This window comes from Lissotriton helveticus, chromosome 1_1, assembly GCF_964261635.1.
Source record: "Lissotriton helveticus chromosome 1_1, aLisHel1.1, whole genome shotgun sequence".
Lineage (NCBI taxonomy): Eukaryota > Metazoa > Chordata > Amphibia > Caudata > Salamandridae > Lissotriton > Lissotriton helveticus.
The window spans coordinates 523,880,674-523,901,058 of NC_136057.1; the positions used below are offsets into that span (position 1 = coordinate 523,880,674).

The window sequence follows — 20,385 nt, forward strand, 5'->3', positions numbered from 1 at the left end:
AACCACCATGTTTAGGAGACTGGGGTTGTGTAAAAATGCAGATTTTGAGTGAGGTAATAATGTAATTAAATTTGACTTGCCCCTTCATAAGCTCCTTTAATGAACATCCATTTAAAAATGATCACAAAAAAGAAATGCTTACCTGAAAAAGAATAACAAAGGCCAAACGAACTGCTAGGACTGACCAATACTGCTTTGAGAAGTCATATTGGTTTGCTGACCATGGAGGTTCTCTGTAATCCTTGTACCTAACCAAAAGAGATGTTAAAACATTCATTAGATATCCTGAAACTACTTTGACACACCTTTCCAAGAAGAAATGAGCTGTGAATGATTAGAAATGGCAGCCAGAAGTCTAGTAATGAGATATTTGGGTAGAGGGCTGCTGAGTGGGGGTGTGCGTGGAAGGAGTGGCTGGAGGTGTTAGCAGAACAGACATTGTGATTTGGTGTACGGTTGCATGTCAGACTATTGTTAACATAAATATAGTCTGACATAAATGTTACGACCTAAATATTATTGTAATAAATATCTGTCTGTTGGGTGTAGATTTTCTATTGTTTACTGCAATGGAGGTGCTATTTGTGTAAATGATATTGAGGGAACAATATCTTTGTCAGATCATATTTAAGCCACGCTATTCCGAGACTATACCATGCGTCTTGTAGCCATTGACCTTAAGAAACTGAAAGCAGTCTAAGTGAGTCCAAGCCCAGAAGTGTAACAGGAAAGGACTTTTTTGCCAAATGAGCAAATATTATCAGAGTATGGAGATTAATTCCTTTATTTCTGTGTGGGAACCCGCCACAGGTCTGCAGATTCAGCAGCACTAAAAGACCCACGTTAATAAATTTAGTAGCTTTTGATTTGGATCCTGCTTTATAGGTTGGGCACTAGCCACTGGTCACCTGTGTCATCACATTTTGCTTCCATCCACTACAGCATAGAGGATGGGGCATTGGGTGAGCCTACTTCTGCCACTGACTAACTTCACTTTGAGTGACTGCATTGGGCGTTTTCACATGGATCACATCCACACACAAGGTAGTCCCTTAAGAGACAATGTTTTTGGTTTTACTTTATTTTATTACCATAGTGTGTATCTTTGAACCACATGGGGTAACATGGTGGTAAAGATGATTTTGAAAAATATGTTATTTAAGTAAAGTTGTAAATGAGGTTAGGTGGTGTTCAAAGCAGTGGTGGGTTCTTGTGAAGAAGGGAAAGCGATGTATGGGAGAGGTGGATAAGTTATATTGTAAATTTGATGGTGAAGATTCATAGATAGAGTAAACTCATGACAAAGAATGTGAAGAAAATGAGAGTGGGGAATTAGATATGGTTCATGGATAGTTCAATTTCCAACACAATGACAAGGATACAAGAGGCATGCACAAGAGGATTTAGTATTCTTTCCAAAAAAGCTTCCGTTTTGTTCTACACAAATGATCTCTTACATTCTCCACCATTTGAGCTTGGCCTTTCCTGCCATACGTATGGTGAATAATGAAACAATTGCTCCACCTGAGAGATTCAAAATGACACATGCAAATAATCTCATAGTAGGGATAAACCGCAAGTCCTGCTAGTCTATCCATTTCCATAAAGGTTTCTTTCTAAAAAAAATATTTGCTCAGGTTGCAAACTGTGCTCTCCCATTGCCCACAACATTTCTAAGCAACACAATAGTAGCAGAATGTTAATAGGAGTACAAGGTAGGATCAAAAGGGAGGAGGACACAGAGAAGACTATCTTTTCAAGGCCAATGTTTAATACATTGTCACAGTTATTATCTATGATGATCCCACAAACAAGATGCAATCCTGTCAGATATGAACCACAAAGGACATATGAGGTAGTTATCTAGTTTTAGATCGTCTGTGACATCTCAAAACGTTTTCCAGAAATATTGAGGCGTGTGAGACCTGTCAGCCTTAGGGTCGGTTTCCCCCAAAGCTTTTGCCCTCCCCTTTTTGCTGAAATATGTTGCTGGTGATATTGTGTTCCAGGGTCTTAGAAAAGTTTTGTGATTACTCAAATTGAAAAATATCACCCAAGTTTGATTTCTCTTAAAGAAGGCTAGGAGAATATTGGGAGGGCAAAGTTATGAAAACTTTTACAGATCTAACCAGGTCACATTTTTGCCAGCTTCAAAGAGAATCTGTTTTTATAACATTTGCTTTTAATCATTACTGTTCACAGCATAACATTCTAGCTACGACAAAGAACTTTTTCAAAGTAAAATGCCTTGCTGTAAAAATGACAAAATTCGCCCTGTTGACTTGGAGGCATAGACTTTCACCAATATCAAGGCATGGTACACAGAGGAATTTGCCACTCACACTTAAGAGCCATGAACCGACCACCTCCTGACTCCTTCTTGTTCAGAGCATTATGTGATCACTGAAGCATTGACTGTGGACATAACATTCCTTTTCAATAAAACCTCTATTAGCTCTGAAGCACATTTTTGCCTTACTACTATTATGTAAGTGATGCACAGTTAAGGCAACTACAATACATCTTGTATCTACATTTTAAGCAATTGTAAGAGCAATAACTGTGGCTGTAAGAAAATGCCCCCTCTTCCTAGGTTTTACAGCTGGATGTTTGAGACTGTGTACTAGGATTCCGAAAAGCAGGTTCTAGTTCATGTGCTCTGACATCTGAATCATGTCAAAATTGGCTATATTCCTAAGTGGCATACTTAACTTACCTTTAAGTTCCTAATATATGAAACAAAGAGTCCCTAGGGCATGTAGGCTGAATGTCACTAATGGACTGCAGCAGACATTGACCCTCTACGAGACTGATAGCACAAAAAGTGGCTGCAGGCCTGTAGGAAGGTGGAATCTGACTGCATGGCTACCACCACTTTGTTCCTGGTGTTTTGCTGGTTTTCGACTAGCCTTACTGGGATCCTGCTAATCAGGACCCCAGTTTATTTGCTTTGTCACTAAATTGATAGCATGTACTTTAGGTACACTCCAGATTGGATTCTGGGGTACCCTTATAAGTCCCTAGTATATGGTACACTATGTACCTAGGGCATAGGTCCCCCAAAGGCCTCACAGGGGCTGCAGCATGTATCGTGCCACCCCTGAGAGGCCACTCAAACTGACACCACTGGTCTGCTACTGCAACATGTGTAAGATGGTGCATGCACCCCTTACTTAGATATAGGATCACTATATCTACCTTATGTCACTGCGCGTATACCCCAATCAGTCACCCATAAGGCAGGCCTTATCAATCCTAAAGGCAGGGTGCAGGGTTTTATGTGAGAGGATGCCTATGAATGAGCAGAGCTCCTCTGTAGCCTTCGGAATCTATTCTCCGGGGTTGTTTTGTGATGTAGCCAACCATATACTCTGAAGTGCATTATAACCTTGCGGTAAATGTTAACTTTAAAACGGCTACATGGAAACATGTCGTGTTTGATATCAACAGTAACTGGTGTGGGAGGTATGATTCCATCCTCCTAGATGGAGAAGTATGACTACACCGGTACACCCGGTCCCAGCTTAACAGAACCTGGCATCACAAAATGGATGCTGCCAGCCACAGACACAAGCCTGCTCTCCTGCTGCTGAGCCAAGCTCGAGCAGGGGAAGGCATGACAATAGGCTTCCTATCACAGGGAGGTGTAACCACCTCCCAGACAGGCTTTAGTGTATTGGGGCTGGGTGGGTGCATTCTGAGAGTGCTTTGATGTCTGCACTGGGGGCACATTTGGTGTCCCTGTGCATAATCCAACTCAAACCGGTTGCAGGAGCCATTTGCTCCTGCTCTGGTGCGAAACTGGACAAAGGACATGGGTGTAGCCAACCCTCTGTCCTGACCCTCCCATAGGTGGGTCCCCAGAGTTTGTCCCACCCCTTCCTTGGGTATAAAGTAGGAACCCCTGGCTACAGGACTTTAAATTTACCTTGACAAAACTCTGCTACAGAAACCAAGTACTTCGACAATCTACACTGCGCTAGATGACTGAAGAATCTCCTTTGGAGTAAAGGAGTTACTCCGCAGCTCAGCAGGCACCAAAGACGCATCTGACCAGTTTGCATCTCTGAAGCTTCTGAAGACTCCAAAGAGTTTTGCAACACAGGAGGTAGGTTTCCAATTGTCCCCGAGGTCGACTAGTGTTCTCAGCAAATCTGAGACCCGTATTTCGCGAGGGGACCGAGCAACCCGTACCCCTGGGCACTGTGTACATTTGCAGAAGCATCTGCTTTACGGAAACCCCTGAAGCTGTGCTTTGGGCAACTTGTAGTCTAGACTCCAAGCAGTGATTGCCCTGAAGATTACTGGCCTACACTCCACGAGTGTTTCATGGGCTAGTATTTTGTGATTCCTCTCGAGGTCCCTTTGCGATCTCTGGTCCATTGGCCTGTGGGTCCCTGTGAAGGCAACTTTAACTTTCAGTGGGATGTCCTGGTTGCTCCAGATGTGTCCTGACTCTTCATCACTGGGAGAGTCCCCAGGACCTTGCTGGTCTTCACCAAAGCATATTTCCTCTGAACGCATGAGTTGCAGTTGCCAAGGCTTGTTGGTGTTCAATCCGGACACTGACCCCCAGCCGTCGACACCCTTCATGGGACAGCTCAACTGCGGAATTTGGTCATCCTCAACATCTCCTGGTCCTCGTGGCTGCAGAGTCAAGCTTTATCTCTTCTCACCTGAAGCACCCGACATCGGTGGGCATTCGTCTAAAGAGTCCCTGGTCACCCTGAAGTGACCCAGACTCTGTCCCCTGTGCTTTTGGGTTCTTCTCATCTCCAATTCAGGCTTGGATCACACCGGACACTTTTCCTCTTCACAGTAGCAGCACTTTTCAGCATCACACCATTGAAAACTCTGAAGATTTCCGACACCATTTGACACCTATGCACCAGGCTTCCCTGGGTTAGGTAACATGAGTACTCCGATGCTCACATGGGTGCTAGCCTTATAACCTTCTATGTTTGAAAGGGTTTGCCCAAAGTCCTCTCCGAAGTGTCCTTAAAGTTTAAAATTCCAACTGCAACTTTCCCATTAAGTGTTCTCACACTGCACGCGTCCCCCGTGGGTCCCCTGTGTCACTACCTTGGGTGGTTCCTTGGGGTCCCAGCGATTCTACGTGCTCTAGGCACTGTGTCTAGTCAAGTCGTGTTTGTTATACACTTTCTTAGTATATGGTTTGTTCTCCCCCTAGATCCCACTTTGTATTGTGCTATTTACTGTCGTTCTAGTGATTTAATATTGTGTGCTTTGTTTTCTAATTTCATAAAGAGGATAGTAGAGGCTGTTTAGCAATAAATACATATATTTTATATATTCCTTGTGTGTTCCTCATTTCATTTGGTCATTCAGGAGGTTATAGACTCGTAAAACAGGCTGCTTTACATTCCTTCAAGACTTAGCCTGGAGGCTGCTCTCCACAGCTACCACTAGGATAGCTTTCTGTAAAGGTTGTCTTTGACCTAATCATCAATAAGGGTTGTTTGGACTGGTGCAGGGTGCCCATTTTAACTACTGGACAGCATATACCAGGCCAACTTCTCACAAGGCCTACAACCTGTTAGAAATTGGGTTACAGGTTGACTGGTGTTTGAGCCCTGCTGAAGCAGCAACCACAATCCTTGTCAGGGTAAGGCACAGGCAATCCCCAAATTACCTGTGCCCAAACCCATGGTAGCTAGGCACAGAGAAGTCAGGTTTAACTTCGTGGCAATGTGTAAAGTATTTGTGCAAACACAAATACTGGTCGGAATCCTGAAACTTTTCAGACACTCACCCCCAGTCACAGATCTGGGTTTAATCCATCATCATTCTTTAGCTCACTTGGCCACTTTAGTTCAGACCCATCTATATGCAAATCAGTTTTGTCTCTGTGCCTCATAGGAACAGTCGAGCCTAACTGTCAAGCCACGTCTTCCCTGTACCGGAAACAAGTATCCTGAGACCGGTTTCGGGATAACACCCTTTATCAGCCAGGATAGCATGAATCCATTGGCAAAGTGAGCAAGTGACCCACTTCTGGGCATACTCTGCCAACTTAGGGCGAACAAAGCAAACACAAGGAGATGGTGGACGGAACGCTGATACTTTTCAGACACTCACCCCCAGTCATAGATCTGAGTTGAATCCATCATAATTCTTTAGCTCACTTCCCCACCTCAGTCTATATGCAAATCAGTCTTGACCGTGTGCCTCATGGGAACAGTCCAGTCCGAACTGCCAAGCCAGATTTTCCCTGAACCAGAAATAAGCACTCTGGGACAGGTTATGGGGTAACACCCCTCATCAGCCAGGCTAGCTTGATTCCAGTGGCAAAGTGAGCAAGGGACACACGTGTGGGCATTCCCTGTCAACTGAGGGCGAACAAAGCAAACACAAGGAGATGATGGACGGAGCACTGAAACTTTTCAGACACTCACACACAGTCACGGATCTGGGTTGAATAATCCATCATCATTCTTTAGCTCACTTCGCCACCTCAGTTCAGACCCAGCTATATGCAAATCAGTCTTGACCCTGTGCCTCATAGGAACAGTCCAGCCCAAACTCCCAAGACAGGTCTTCCCTGAACCGTAAACTAGCATCCTGGGACCGGTTTTGGGGTAACACCCCTCATCAGCCAGGCTAGCATGAATTAAGTGGCAAAGTGAGCAAGGGATCCATGTCTGGGCATACCCTGCCAACTCAGGACGAACAAAGCAAAGACAAGGAGATGATGGACAGAGCGCTGAAACGTTTCAGACACTCACCCCCAGTCACTGATCTGGGTTGAATCCATCATCATTCTTTGGCTCACTTCGCCATCTCACTTAAATAAATATAACAAGACCAAAACAACAAAAATCCAATCAGTAGAACTGGTGTTGTACATTTTTTAAAAAGAATAAAGTTTAAAATAGCACCTAAAAGCTTAAAGTGCCGACCGGGGCTATCTTGTCGTGCTGGACTGGGTCAAAGTGGAGGCTGACCGCGATGGAGCATGGGTCAGATACAGCCACAGATTACACTGCTTAGGTTTTACCTTCTGAGTTTTGTGCCAAGAGTCCCGTTTATGTTGGAGGTTGCCCCATGGAACAAGGAGAGCATCCTGAGCGGTGGCTGGTGTGGCGCAAGAGCATGATGCGCATTGCAGATGGGCGAGCTGGTGCTTCATCTTGATAGTCCACTGCCGGTGATATATGCTTGCTGTGTGAAGAGACGGGCTGGAGGCTGCTCAGGTTGAATTTTGTTGTGAGTGGCGCCATCGAGGCAAAGGGGTGCGTTCGCAGTCATGAATAGCCCAAAAAGCTTGATTTTAGGAGCTCATGATCCAGACTAAGGATCCATAACTTGAGAGGCGCCACTTGGGGGTCATGAATTCACTGCAGCTGGGTCCAGGAGCTGGTTGTTGAGCCTTTTATGTCCCTGAGACTAACAACAGGAGCCCAGCAGAAAAGCCCTTTGAGTCACTCGGGGATCCTGGGTTGAAGATGAAGTTGCATGTCTGGTTTTTCTTCCTCAGGAAACAGGGCAGGGGCAGGAGGTCAGCACAGCAGGGCAGCAGTTCCTTTAGAGCAGCAGTCCAGCAGAATGGCAGTCCTTGTAGCAGCACAATAGTCATTCTCCCTGGCAGGGTATCCACAGGTGCAGAAGTGTACTGAAGAATTGGTATCGATACACTGGTGCCCTCCTTCTGGAAGGTGGGTAAAGCTTCTAGACAGTGGCTGTGAAGTGCAAGGAATTTATGTCTCCCCTGCCCTGGCTCCAAGGTGGCTGAAGTGACAATGTAGGGTTGTTAGGTCCTGTGTGTGAAGGCAGAGTACAGGCTATTCAGTTGTAAATGGGACTGTGCTCAGCTCCGCCACTCATCTTACCAGTAGATAAAAAATAAATAAAAAATTTCGCAATTTGTAACGCGCACAGCTACCTCCACCGGAGGTGTCCCGGCGCTCTCCGTATACCGCTTAGGAACCTTTCCTGGCTTTCCTGGGAAATGTCCACTCCTGGGATGTATACACAAAGTCTAACTGTCAGCTACACCCAGTCATGTGAACCAAAACAGACTACAAATATTAAAGGCGTAGGACTCTTCCCACTTGGAAATAACACTGACAGAATGGAATAAGGCAACTCAACTGTTATCCTTTGGAAGAGATAGGCCTTGGAGTAGTGATAAACAAATCTATGGGTTTTCACTACTAGGAAATGTAAAACATAAAAGTACATGTCTTGGTCTTAAAATACAGTGCACCCTGTCCTTTGGGCTGCCTAGTGCCTACACTATGGGTGAGCTTTATGTGTTTAAAACAGAAGTTTAGGCCTAAAAAGAAATTATTTTGCAAGGTCGAAATGGCAGTCTAAAACTGCACACACAGGCTCTGCAATCGCAGGTGTGAGAAATCTTTAAAGGGCTACTTAAGTGGGTGGAGCAATCAATGCTGCAGTCCCACTAGCAGCATTTGAGTTACAGGCCCTGGGCACCGGTAGTGCCTCTTTACTGGGGGGTTTTAAGTAAATTAAATATGACAATTGGGTGTAAGTCAATATTACTATTTATTAGAGGAGAGGGCACAAGCACTATAGCACTCAATAGCAGTGGTAATGTGCACAGAGTCCTAAGGCCAACACAAATAGGTTCAGATAAATAGAGAAGGAGAGGCAAAAAGTTTGGGTAAAGACTACCCTAAGGCTGACAGGTCTAACACCACTGTAGCCTGTCTGTGCAGTTGTAAAACCACAAATTCGACCAGTCAAAATAATCCCTTTTGACAGACCTAAAAAGTCTATTTAAATATTAATATGCCACCCCTAAGTAGGTCTTAAATGTCAACAAGGAAAGGTGCATGGTATTTAACAATAGGACATATACGAGTTTGATGTTAAACATATCCTTACAATGACAAGGTCCAAAAAGCTATTATAACAGTAGCAGGGTTTGCTGTTCGTGAGGTAGTTGATTACCAGTTGTGGTGAGTTGTAGTACACCACAATAATAATGTCAGTATTCTTGTTAGTTCCAGTAAAGTATTAATTTAAACCGGCATTCAAGACCTGGTAACTATGGCACAGAGAACACAGGCTTGACATAAGAAAATATGTTAAGAATTTAGTAGAACCTAAACAGTTAAAAAGTCAAAAACACAACACAATAAAAATCCATTTTTGATTTTAAAAAATAGAATATTTTAATCAACAAAATGGTACAAGATGACAAGAATGTAATAAGGGGTTCAGGAAATGTGAATGTTTAAAGTCTGAGTTAAATTTTTTCTCCAAAATGCCCAAAGCCCCAACAGCGGGCAACTGGTCACGTTAGACTGGGATAAAGGGATGGTTTTTGCCCAACCACCATAGTGTGAGGGTCAAATAAAATTCCCAGGCAGGTCTTGGTCAGAGAGTTACCTTTAGACATTTACTGAGAAGGTAGAGTCCTCCGTGGGCCAATGTTGCAGACTGGATGCAAAGTAAAGGCCATCGAAGGTGGGTTGGCGAAGGATGAAGTCTCAGTGAAGCCTTCGTCGGGAGAAGCTCTGAGTGGGAAAAGTCCAGAGTTCACACCCAGGAAGCCACTGACATTGATTGGATGCTGCAGAGAGTTAAATCTGTTGTAAATGTCTACCTTCTGACTTGATCTCTTTTCTGGAAGTTGGATTTATTCCGTGGGGCAAGGCTGCAGGCTTGCAATTTTGGTACCGGTCTTCTGTTGACTCTGCAGGCAAAAATCCTTGAAAAAGCTTTCAAGTCCCTGGTTAGGCAGAAGGAGTACACTTTGACACTCATTTTATGGCCCAATTACCCTAATGACATCATGGAGAGGTCAGAACTCACTCTAGTAATAGCCATCCCCATGGGTGTCTCCAGTGATCATTTTGATGAAGCCCTCTGGTGAGCTAAGAATATGTATCACTTTGTGCAGTCTTAATAGTGCTTTCTGAGTGGATGCCCATCCTCTTCCCAATCTGCATGAGATGGTCACCACATTAGCAGGTGCAAAAGTGTTTTTGACTTTAGATTTGACTCATGCATACCATCAAGTCAAACTAGATGATGAATGAAAGAATCTCACATCCTTTAGTACACCATAGCGTCTGTTTAGCATTACATGGATTCCATTTGGTTTATCTAGCACAGCATCTGTGTTCCACAGACTGATTGAAGAAACATTGGAAGGCGTAGATTGTGCATTAGCTTTACAAGATGATATTCGTGTGCTTGGCAAGGGTGCAGAGTAACACAATAGCAACTAAAGGAATGTGTAAGCAGCATTATCTGCTAAAGGACTTACCCTATGATCTGAGAAATGCACATTTTAAAAAATTAAGTGTAGTTCCTAGGACACGTTATTAGTGGGTCTGGTATTAAACCAAAGTTTATTATGAAAGTGCCTAATCCTAATTGTAAATAACAGTTAGTTACATTTCTGGGCCTAACAGAATTTTATGCAAAGTTTATTCCTAATTATGCTTCCAAGTTGGACCCTATGTCTCTTAAAAAAGAATGCAAAGGTTGAATGGAATGATAGCATGACTGCAGTTTTCAAGGCACTAAAATTATTAATTCTTGAAGCACCTTGTCTCAAACCATTTGTCATAGGTGAAGAATCTGTTATGATTTATTCCAGAAATTGTAGTTTGGGTTGTGATTTGATGCAAAGGAATCGTGGAACGGAATGGATTGGAGCATATGCATCTAGAGCTTTGCATGAGGCTCAAAATAAGTATTCGGTAAATCAGAGTTATTGTCTTGTGTGGGGGGAGCAGAGCATTTCAGGACATTCTCATGGGACATAAAATTCACCATAAAATAGATAAAAAACTTTAGTGATTATGATGGCACTGAGAGGTGGCCGTGCCATGACGGCAAGGTTGCAGAATTTCCAATATAGTATGGAGTGGGTTCCTGGGAAACTTAATGTGCATGCAGATTGTATGTCCAGGCTACCTTTACCAGATGGCAATCACATGGATGCTGATAGCGATGAATAGGAGGCAGCATCCACTTTACCGGATATCCATTTATTGGATTTGGAGCATCCAGTGGTACAGGAAACCAGATGGAAAGATGAGATTGGAAAAGAGTCTGAATTGAATCAAGTGATTGCATGTATTAAGAATGGTTGGCCAGTTGAGAGCAAGATTTCAGGAGAGTTAATGGGGTTTTTTAAGGAGCAAGAAGAGCTTACTGTGAAGAATGACATAGTTGTAAGGAGCGACAAATTTATACCACCTAATAATTTAGGGGAAAACTGTTGCTTATATCGCTCGTGATGGACACATGGGTATCTCAAGCACTAGAAGGTGAGTCAGGGTGAGTTTTTGGTGGCCAGGAATGGATATATTTGTTGAACATCAAGTAAGGGTTTGTAGTTAGTGTGAATCAAGTGACACATCTGCAAGAGTGTTAATTCCTGAACCTCAATTGGGTGAATTACCAGAAGCACCCTTGTTGGAAATTATGGGTGGCTATTATTCGCCCATTTATTGTCCTACCTAGACAGGACGCATTTGGTATAGTTATGGTAGATTATTTTTCGAAATAGTAAGAAATGAAAATGGTAAAGGAGGTCATGTAAGAAAGTGTTGTGGAATTTCTTGACAAAGTCTTTTGCTGAGAAGGTATTCCCCAGGAACAGGTAACAGATAATGACCTCAATTCATTAATAGATATGTGAAAAATGATTTGGTGAGGAGTGATATTGTACATAAACTAACTGCTGTGTTCCATCTCGAGGCTAAGGATCAGGTAGAAAGGTTCAAAACTGTACCTAAGGAAGTTATTCAGTTATTGAAGAGTGGTCTAAATTGGAGGAAAGCTTTACAATCCATGTTGCTTGCAAACAGAACTTCACCTAACTCTGTAACAGCGGTAAGCCATTTTGAGCTATTAAAGGGATGGAAGCCTAGCACAAAATTGTGGTTGAGAAACAAAATGAAGGAGTTTGGTGAAATTGCTGATGTGAAATTTAGGGAAATACGATGGAGAGTGAAAAAATACAAGTTAAAGATGAAAGACACATTTATAAAAAAAAAAAAGGAAAGGAGCTTCAGCAAGCACTATATACATGTAGGGGGCTTGGTTCGTCTCAAGAAAATTAAACGGAAGGTGCAGCATGTTGGTCAGAACACATTCGAGTGTTCAAGTTTTTAAGAATGCTGTGCGAGTGGACGCCAGGTGCTGTTTGGAATCTTAACCGTGTGCTATTGTTTTATGGAGACAATAAGCCTTCTCCTAAGACAACGTCTTTCTAGATGTAGATTAACTTGATTTTGTTAGAGACACTGGCTAGGTAGTGCCGGCATTCCTAGTGAGTCCACTGTTGAAGTACCTAGGAGCACAAGGACACTCAGACTTCCAACAAGATTCCGAGACCATGTATTAACTTGAAAAAAAATGTAAAGGGGGAAACCCCCACATGCATCAACCTATTTAGGAAGTGCAAACGGTGCGAATCGGTAAATTCGGCCGTTTGCACTTCCTAAATACGTTTTTGGGATGCAAGTGTCAAAATTCGCTATTTTTTGCATTTCTTAAAAATGCAAATGCAATTAAGGAATCGCATTTGTGCGATTCTTTAAATGCAATGCATCATTTTTTTTTAAATTGCGAATTTTGAAATTGGAAGTGCAAATTAACACGAGGTTGACCCTCGTGTTAATTTGCGAAAATTTTTACAAAAGCAAAAAAATGCATTTTTTAAACTTGCATGTTACAGACACACATGTCCTTAGGACATGTGTGTGTGAAACATGCACTTTAAAATACATTTCAGGGGTGCAGGGGGGGGTCCTGGACCCCCCTCTGCACCCTTGCAATGCATCAACAAATTGCGAGTGCAAAAAAAATAAATGCAAAACGGCATTGATTCCTATGGGCCTCTAGGCCCATAGGAATCAATGTAATGCCATTCCTTAATTGCGATTCGCAATTAAGGAATCGCAATTTCCGAAAATGAAGAAATCCTAAAAACTTTTAGGATTTCTTGATGCATAGGATTTTGCATTTCCTAAATAGCGATTCCTTAATTTTCGCTATTTAGGAAATGCAAAATCCTAGATTGATGCATGTGGCCGAAAGTCTGCTACATATATATACAAATCGTTAACACGAGCGCAACATGGGTAATTGTTGCGCTCGTGTTCTAGGTGTTCTAGGAGTAAAATGCAGATGAGCGCGACGCGTGTAGCGCTCGTGTCTAGTTTGTAAAATGCCTCTTTCACAAGAATGATGTGCGCTCCTCTTTAGCTCCACTGTGTATTAAAATGATGGAAGCGTGGGTTATGAGGTTGCAGGGGTTAGATAACATTGTGAGCGACCATTGTCATACTTATTTGGGTTCTGGACTGGTGAAATGTATACTGAAATAAATGCGGTTTAAAGGAGTACGTTTTCTGTCTTGTGACTATCGATTCAGTGCACCACAGGGATTTTTTTTACAGTGACCACCAAGGATCAATGGATTTTTCAGGACCATATGAAATGTCCATTTTCTCTCTAGGTCGCTGCTCTGCATCTGCTACAGAACCCTGCTGAGCTGATAGCTGGAGATCTGTGATGACCCTTCAGGGTGCGCCCTTGGAGGCTGTCCGTGTGGCCTCTATATCGAATGGTTCTGGCCCTCTTCATTAAATATAGTGTCAGTCATGAGCACTTTACCAACGAAGATATGCCACCCTCAGCGGCTTTAAACAGATCTAGCAAAGTACAGTGGCCCACATGCATCAAGCATTTTTGTAGTCGCAAACGGTGCGATTCCTTAAAATCGGCCGTTTGCGAATGCAAAAGTGCTTTTTGGGATGCATGAAGCAATTTTAGAATTCGTAAAATTTTTGCGAGTTCTAAAATTGCGGGTGCTTTTAAGAAGTCGCAGATGTGCGATTTCTTAAAAGCAATGCATCATTACTTTTAGAAGTGCAAATTCGCAATTAGCGTGCCAAATTTACCGAGTGGTTGAACCACTCAGTAAATTTGGAAAAAGTGTTTAAAATGCTGAAAATGTTTTTTTTTCAACATTCATGTTTCACACACACATGTCCATAGGACATGTGTGTGTGAAACATGATGCGAAAAATACATTTCAGGGGTGCAGGGGGGGGTCCTTTGACCCCCCCTGCACCCATGACATTTTCAAAGTGCCACTCGCAATTTGCTGATGCCTTCCCATTCACTCCTATGGGCCTTTTGGCCCATAGGAATCAATGGGAATTGCGAAAATTAACTTAAGAATTCGGTATTCATTTGGGATTCGGTAAAAATTGCGATTTTTACCGAATCACAAATGAATACCGAAAATAATGATGCATAGCATTTTGCACTTCTTCATTTGCGATTCCTTATTTTTCGCAAATTAGGAAGTGCAAAATGTAACAATGATGCATGTGGGCCAGTAAATCTAAACACAATGCAGACACTGTCCATTTTATTGGAAAATATGCCCGACCGGCAAGCAGTGTTGGGAACATCTCGACCTCCCTTTATTTTTGGATTCATCTGACCTCGGCAGGTAGTTATGTCCAGATTGCATGCGCTTCTTATAGCTTAACACACCTGAATAGAAGGCAATATCAAGGGTAGATTTTCTGTGGTGCCTGCTGATGTCTGAATCCATAGTTTGCACGCGCCTGTTTTGTTGTTTGCAGTCCTGGGGAGTCACAGGCACAGCTACTACTGCGCGTTAGGTGATATGGATCTGCTGCACATAAGGCTGCATGGTTTATTACGGTCGAAAGATTACTGTAGAGTTAAAATGTAAAGAAAACATTCCCATGTGTCGGTGCATGGATTTATTGCTTTATTTTATTATTTTGTAATCATTTTCAGCTGCTTATTCCTGCCCACTTGAAAATGAATGCAGTGTTGTTGACATCACGATTCCCCAGGGCAAAGCCAATTAAATTAACTTGTACATAATGCTGATTGTGGATATATACTTTTCCAACAGTAAAGTTAATAATGACAAGTCTTTTAAAGAGTATTTATAATAAAAAGCAAAATAGTGTCCACAGACAATGTGTTAGTTCACCTCAAATTTCAAACTCCCCTTTCAAACTATTGCAACAGAGAAGGTTAGCCGGAGAAATCTGGAAATCACGGACCCATTGCTATAACGCAGGCCCCTGTTCTGCAGAGCGGGGTGGGGGGAGGGGGGCACCCATCAGGCCTCTCCTCCCCAAATTCAGCCTCAGGACTATGGACATCGGTGACCTATGGGAGTCCGAGGGTTCCCTCAACACATTCTGTATGTGGGCAGCATCATTCCTGTTAAGCCTCTGAGTCATATTGTGATCAGGGCTACTCCTGTCACACTCACTGTGTGCCCTCATGAAGGTGTGACACAAAAATGTTTTTTGAAACATGTCGAGTCAAGGAGCTCAGATGGTGGTTGGAGATACTCACATCATGTTAGGCGCTAATAAGTAGACTGCATGTTCCTGATAATCTGTCCACTTCCACACTCCGAACAATAAAGGTTTACAGCCTGAAATTTAGATCAGGTGGTGAAGGGCACTTACAAGCTGCGGCAAGCCTGCACTCAGGTATGCTATCCAGGGCTAGAGCTCTGTGACTGCTCTTCCCAAAGCAGCCTGGTAGTTGCACCTCTAGGTTTTGTGTTACAGTAGTGATGAAGGGGCTGCAGGGGTTGTCCATCCTCAGATGGCTGCGGTTTGATGACACCTAATTGAGGGAAAACGTTTCGCCTTATTAGGTACTTTCAGATCAATTGGTGTAAGATGGATTTTTGTCTCATTTCCTTGCATTGAAAATTGGTTTTAATCTGAATCTGATTTCTGGCATTTTACGAAGCCTGCTGCTCAATTTGCAAATTGTACAGACTGCTTGTGAGGAAGATTAGTGCTGAAGACAGCTCCGAGGGCCCTTTGAGACCCTCAAACACGAATTCAAAAACAATGTTGTAGCTATGAGGCTGTGTGGTGATTCTGTAACCTTTCGGATAATCTTTTAGTTTTTCAATTAATATCTTTGATGTGTGTAACAATGCAGCTTCCCCAAGTTAGAGTGAGTACCCCTCTGCCTTTCTCATTCCTTCGCTGGTCTTGTTGCACATCCAGGCAAGATCAGCTGTAAGGAAAATCCTTTCCGACAGTTTATTTAGCCTGGCGGGATAACTGCACCCAGACTGTCGACGCTCGGTGTTGTCCTTCGTGCAAGACCAAGAATGGGGCCCTGGGGACCGCTTTGCCTAGGCATAACCCATTAAAAAAGTTTTAAGGTAACCTGTATGCAAGATGGGAGGAGTCACTATACCCTGGCCAAAATGTCCACCTACAAAAATATGCCATTCATAACATTGGCCACCACTATGTAGTCAAGGTCAGTAGATTTGTAGTTCCAAATAGTAAATATATACTTAGCTATATATACTTACAGTCTCAATATAGTGGTTAAAGTAATAATTTTGTGGCTGTATATTTTAATGACATTTTGTGACATACAACTGATGATAGTGCTTTTCTGATTCCTTTATTAGCTAATCAGCCAAGCTGGTGGCATATACCAGCGTAACACCCTGGAAATTATTGAAGGTCAAGCCACTGGCATTCCACCAAAAACATTGCTTAACAATATTTTCTAAACATGAGGCACCAACAAAAACCACATCTCTCACCATGATTGAAGAATGATAATCCTCATCTTGATGTCTTACATGAGGATATAGAAAGAACAATATTAGCCCAGTTCTCTGTTGCCTTTTCTAAATAAACATCTAGATTGATAATAAAGTTATAGAGTCCTCTTCAGTCTATTCCTCAGCTTCAGACCACGAGCTATCACAGCCAGCAATGGGAATACTAAGTTGCAGAATTCGAGAGAAATGTTTTAGTGATTTCCTATTTAAAATGTTCTTTAACGGTTATTTCATTTCTGTTACTGTTGTCCCTTGTGCCTTGCATTGCAGACGTTTAGCATGAGGTAATGAGGAATTAGTTATCCATCATTTAAAACATGGTAGCTACTATGCCTGCTATGTAGTTTGACCCAGTTTTTCCCAAATATTGGAAATTATAAAATAAAAGACCAAAAGGCCACACTGAGGTATTCTCTATTTCTTTTGACAGCTTCCTGTGTGGGGGGAAGGCAGTTAAAATATACAGAGAGGGAAAGGGGGAAATTATGTTGGTTTTAATGTGCTTCTGTCAATGACTTCTACGATCATGAATATTTCAAGGAACTATGGCACATCTTTACATTAAAAAGTCCAGCTCCAAAATGCTCGCACTGTAGTTCTCATATACATATAGTATTCGCCTCTTAAATGTCAACTAGTTGTTGGAGTTTGCCAGTATCTATACCTACATCCAATTGGCAGAAACACATTGAGTATTTATTGATATTTTGCTTGAATTCAGAACATTTTGGCAATTTATACTTAAATACATCCATTGTCCTTGCATGTTTTAGTAAACCTGCCTATAAAAATACCACGTAAAAATTGAGGATCATAATCCATTCTTCTTTTAAAGATGCATTATATTTGAAATATTTTTTCAATAGTCAATGTGCTACTAACGCATTGGATAAAAGGTATATAGATTAATATGTAGATAAGTGTGAGGTGTTTAATTATGAATGTAGGAAAAGGAAAGAGTGAAATCCCACAAAGTTAATACACCAGTCTCTTATTATGCAAATATTATGCCGATAAGGAAACTAGGGTTCACATCTGTTAGGTAGTGCACAAAGAAGCAAGCTCTGAGAAATGTGAAACAAAACATAAGTAACACCAAAACAATATTTAAGTCATGAAACCAATCAAATTTACAAATTTTTTACCAAAAGAAAAAAATATTGTTATCACTAAAAAACATCCAAAATTACAATAGTTGGTTTAGAGGATCAAGAGATATGAATTTTGAAATAAATGTCAAAAAAACACTCACAGGAAGAATGGGGGTGTAAAAGTCATTATTAGTCTATAGACCTTTCCAAAAGTGAGCACTGGAGTACACGCTTTGCACCAAAAAACCAGTTACCTTGAACTGCCCTTTCCTGCAGTGAACCAGACGCCGGGATCATGAGCAATTTCTTTGCAGGTTGATACACCCAAAATCTTCCTGTCCCTCTTCTGGGTGACAATTTATCAAACGTTCATGGAGGAGTCAGACATCTCTATCCCTGGTTTCTTAGGGCCACATCCAAAGTCACATTTTTCTACAAATGTGTCCTCTTCCCTAACGGGGAGTTCGATTTATCAGCCTTCATTGATAAGCATGGAGTTAAGGTAACTATGGTCCAAAGATAAAGTGCAGCAAAATTATTCCTATGTCTGCTGCTTGGCTAATCCCCAGCTCGACTGGAAGGTGTAAAGTGGCTTTCAGGGAAGAACAAAGGATCATTAGGAGCATATGGTTTCTTAGCAGATTTCTGGCAAGAAGAACTGGGAATTAATTGCAGGCACCCCCGCTCCTGGCTATCGTGGAATGTGGGAGGAGGAGGAAGCACAGATGAACTGCAAAGAAAAGTCAGGGATCCTGACAACGGCATGTTTCATTTGAATATGGCTCTGGTGTGACCTTGGCTTTAAAGAAGGTCTGTGTGTTATGAACCTGCGTGATAATGTTGTTTGTGGCGCGACAAGGCATGAAGCATGATGGTCTGGGTGGACCACCCGCAGCAGGAGTTAATGAGAGCTTTGGCTCATATCTTCACCTCGATTTTGAGGAAAGAAATGAGATGGAATGAAGGGTATTAGTCCAGAGGATGTCCAGTCTTAGGGACAATCACTATCTCAGCCTTATGAAAGTCGAACGGGAGCATTCCTCCCTTAATGTGTCTTCAAGCATTTCAGACAGTGGTCCCAGCAATTGGGACTTACAGGCTCTGAAACACTCTGCTGGAAATCCATTGGGGCACCTGAGTCTTGCCAGCCTTGATTACGGGAGTCCTAAAGCTCCAACATTGTGATACAAGTCCCAGTCTTCTGCCATAAGTACACTTGTAGGAATGTCATTCATGAACTCCGGCTGCTGGTTCAGATGTTGTAGGTCAGGATATAGATAGCATAGCAGGATGGAAAGCAGCAGGTATTTCCCACTTCGTGTTGCTTCTGGTTGTCTCTGCCAACTTGATAATGAATAATATCTCCCTGAAGGGTGGCTTTAAAGTCTTCTCAGAGAATCTCTGGCTTGTCAGTGTATATGGTGAAATACTGATCAATGACCTCAAATATGTTTTTACAGGTCATGGGATCGGTCAACTACAATGCGCTGAAATGCAAGCAAGTTCTGATATGTCTGGGGACTAGTCGCAACTAAAGTTCCACTGGTGAATGATCTGAGGCTTCTAGCAAGTATGCTCATAAACATAACTAGGTGAGACTTGGAGTACTATACGAGGAAGTAGGCTAGACAACAGAATATCCTGTGTGCCTTGCAATTAAAAGAGTAACAATGTTCTTGAAAATGCAGAGCCCTCTATTTATCTGATAGGCTCAATGCTTCAAAGAACCTGGCTAGAGGGGAGTGACCAAAGGTCCCCCCTGACCCTTCACTTGATCTGTCAACATTCAAGTCAACCACCCCATTCAGGTCCTCTGCCAGTATTCACGGTCCAGAAGAGAATTGTGTTTCCAATGCTCCAAAAGTCTTGAGGAAGTCTACTGAGAGGGTAGGAGTGTCATAGACACTAAGCAGGGTCATAGGCTCTCCCTGTCGGAGCCCAGTCACCTCGACAAACCTGCCCACATTATCCTGCCAAATCTATGAAATCTTGAAGGGTACATGCCGGCAAATCATTTCAGGAAAGTTGTTTGTCCAATATTGGGCTACTACGGAGTTTTAGGTCTTTTGTTCTCGAAGGCTTGCCCCTCAGACAAGTATGGTTGAAGTTTTAGCTGCCAGCAAAGGTTTCATTGGAGCTATGCATCCTCCCGGTCCCATGGTTCTGCTTTGGCAGTTGACTCCAGGCTTGGTCATCACTCCATTTCTGCTGAAGATCTGCTCACTGGGCACCGGTCCAGGAGTGAGTCGCGTCTTTCCGCCACCCAAGCCCAAGCACTATTCAGGGTATTTGAAGAAGTGTGTTTTGCCACCAAAGATGTCATTTAGATGGATCAGGCAAAACAACATATATTGTATTGGCTTCACCAATATCTTCTACTTTACTTCTAAGAAGATGCAGCTCTGCTGCTGCACCTTTATAGTGTAGTCTGAGAACTTCATACCATGGAAGGAGCTGAATGTTATGGCATCATGTTTGTGAGAAGCTTTGAGGATAGCGTTTCAATTCGCACAATTGAATATGAGAGCATTTATTGGTCTTGATGGTGCCTCCTGCAGGGGTGAGAGGCCAGTGATCTATCGGCCAGTTCCACCAGAAAGCACAATGAAATGTCTTCCTTGGTAGCCCAATATTGCAAGCATTGGGGAATGCCTTGCTGATCCATCCATGTTT

The 20,385-nt window shown here is 42.5% G+C and overlaps 1 protein-coding gene across 1 annotated transcript in view; it reads right to left on the reverse strand.

The window, feature by feature from the left end:
- Nucleotides 1–20,385, reverse strand: part of ANO2 (anoctamin 2) — a 1,767,324-nt gene that overhangs the window by 15,251 nt on the left and 1,731,688 nt on the right. The window contains exon 24 of the mRNA XM_078673987.1: nucleotides 143–248. Within this exon, the coding sequence (XP_078530113.1) occupies nucleotides 143–248 (106 nt within the window). The remainder of the gene's footprint in view (nucleotides 1–142; nucleotides 249–20,385) is intronic.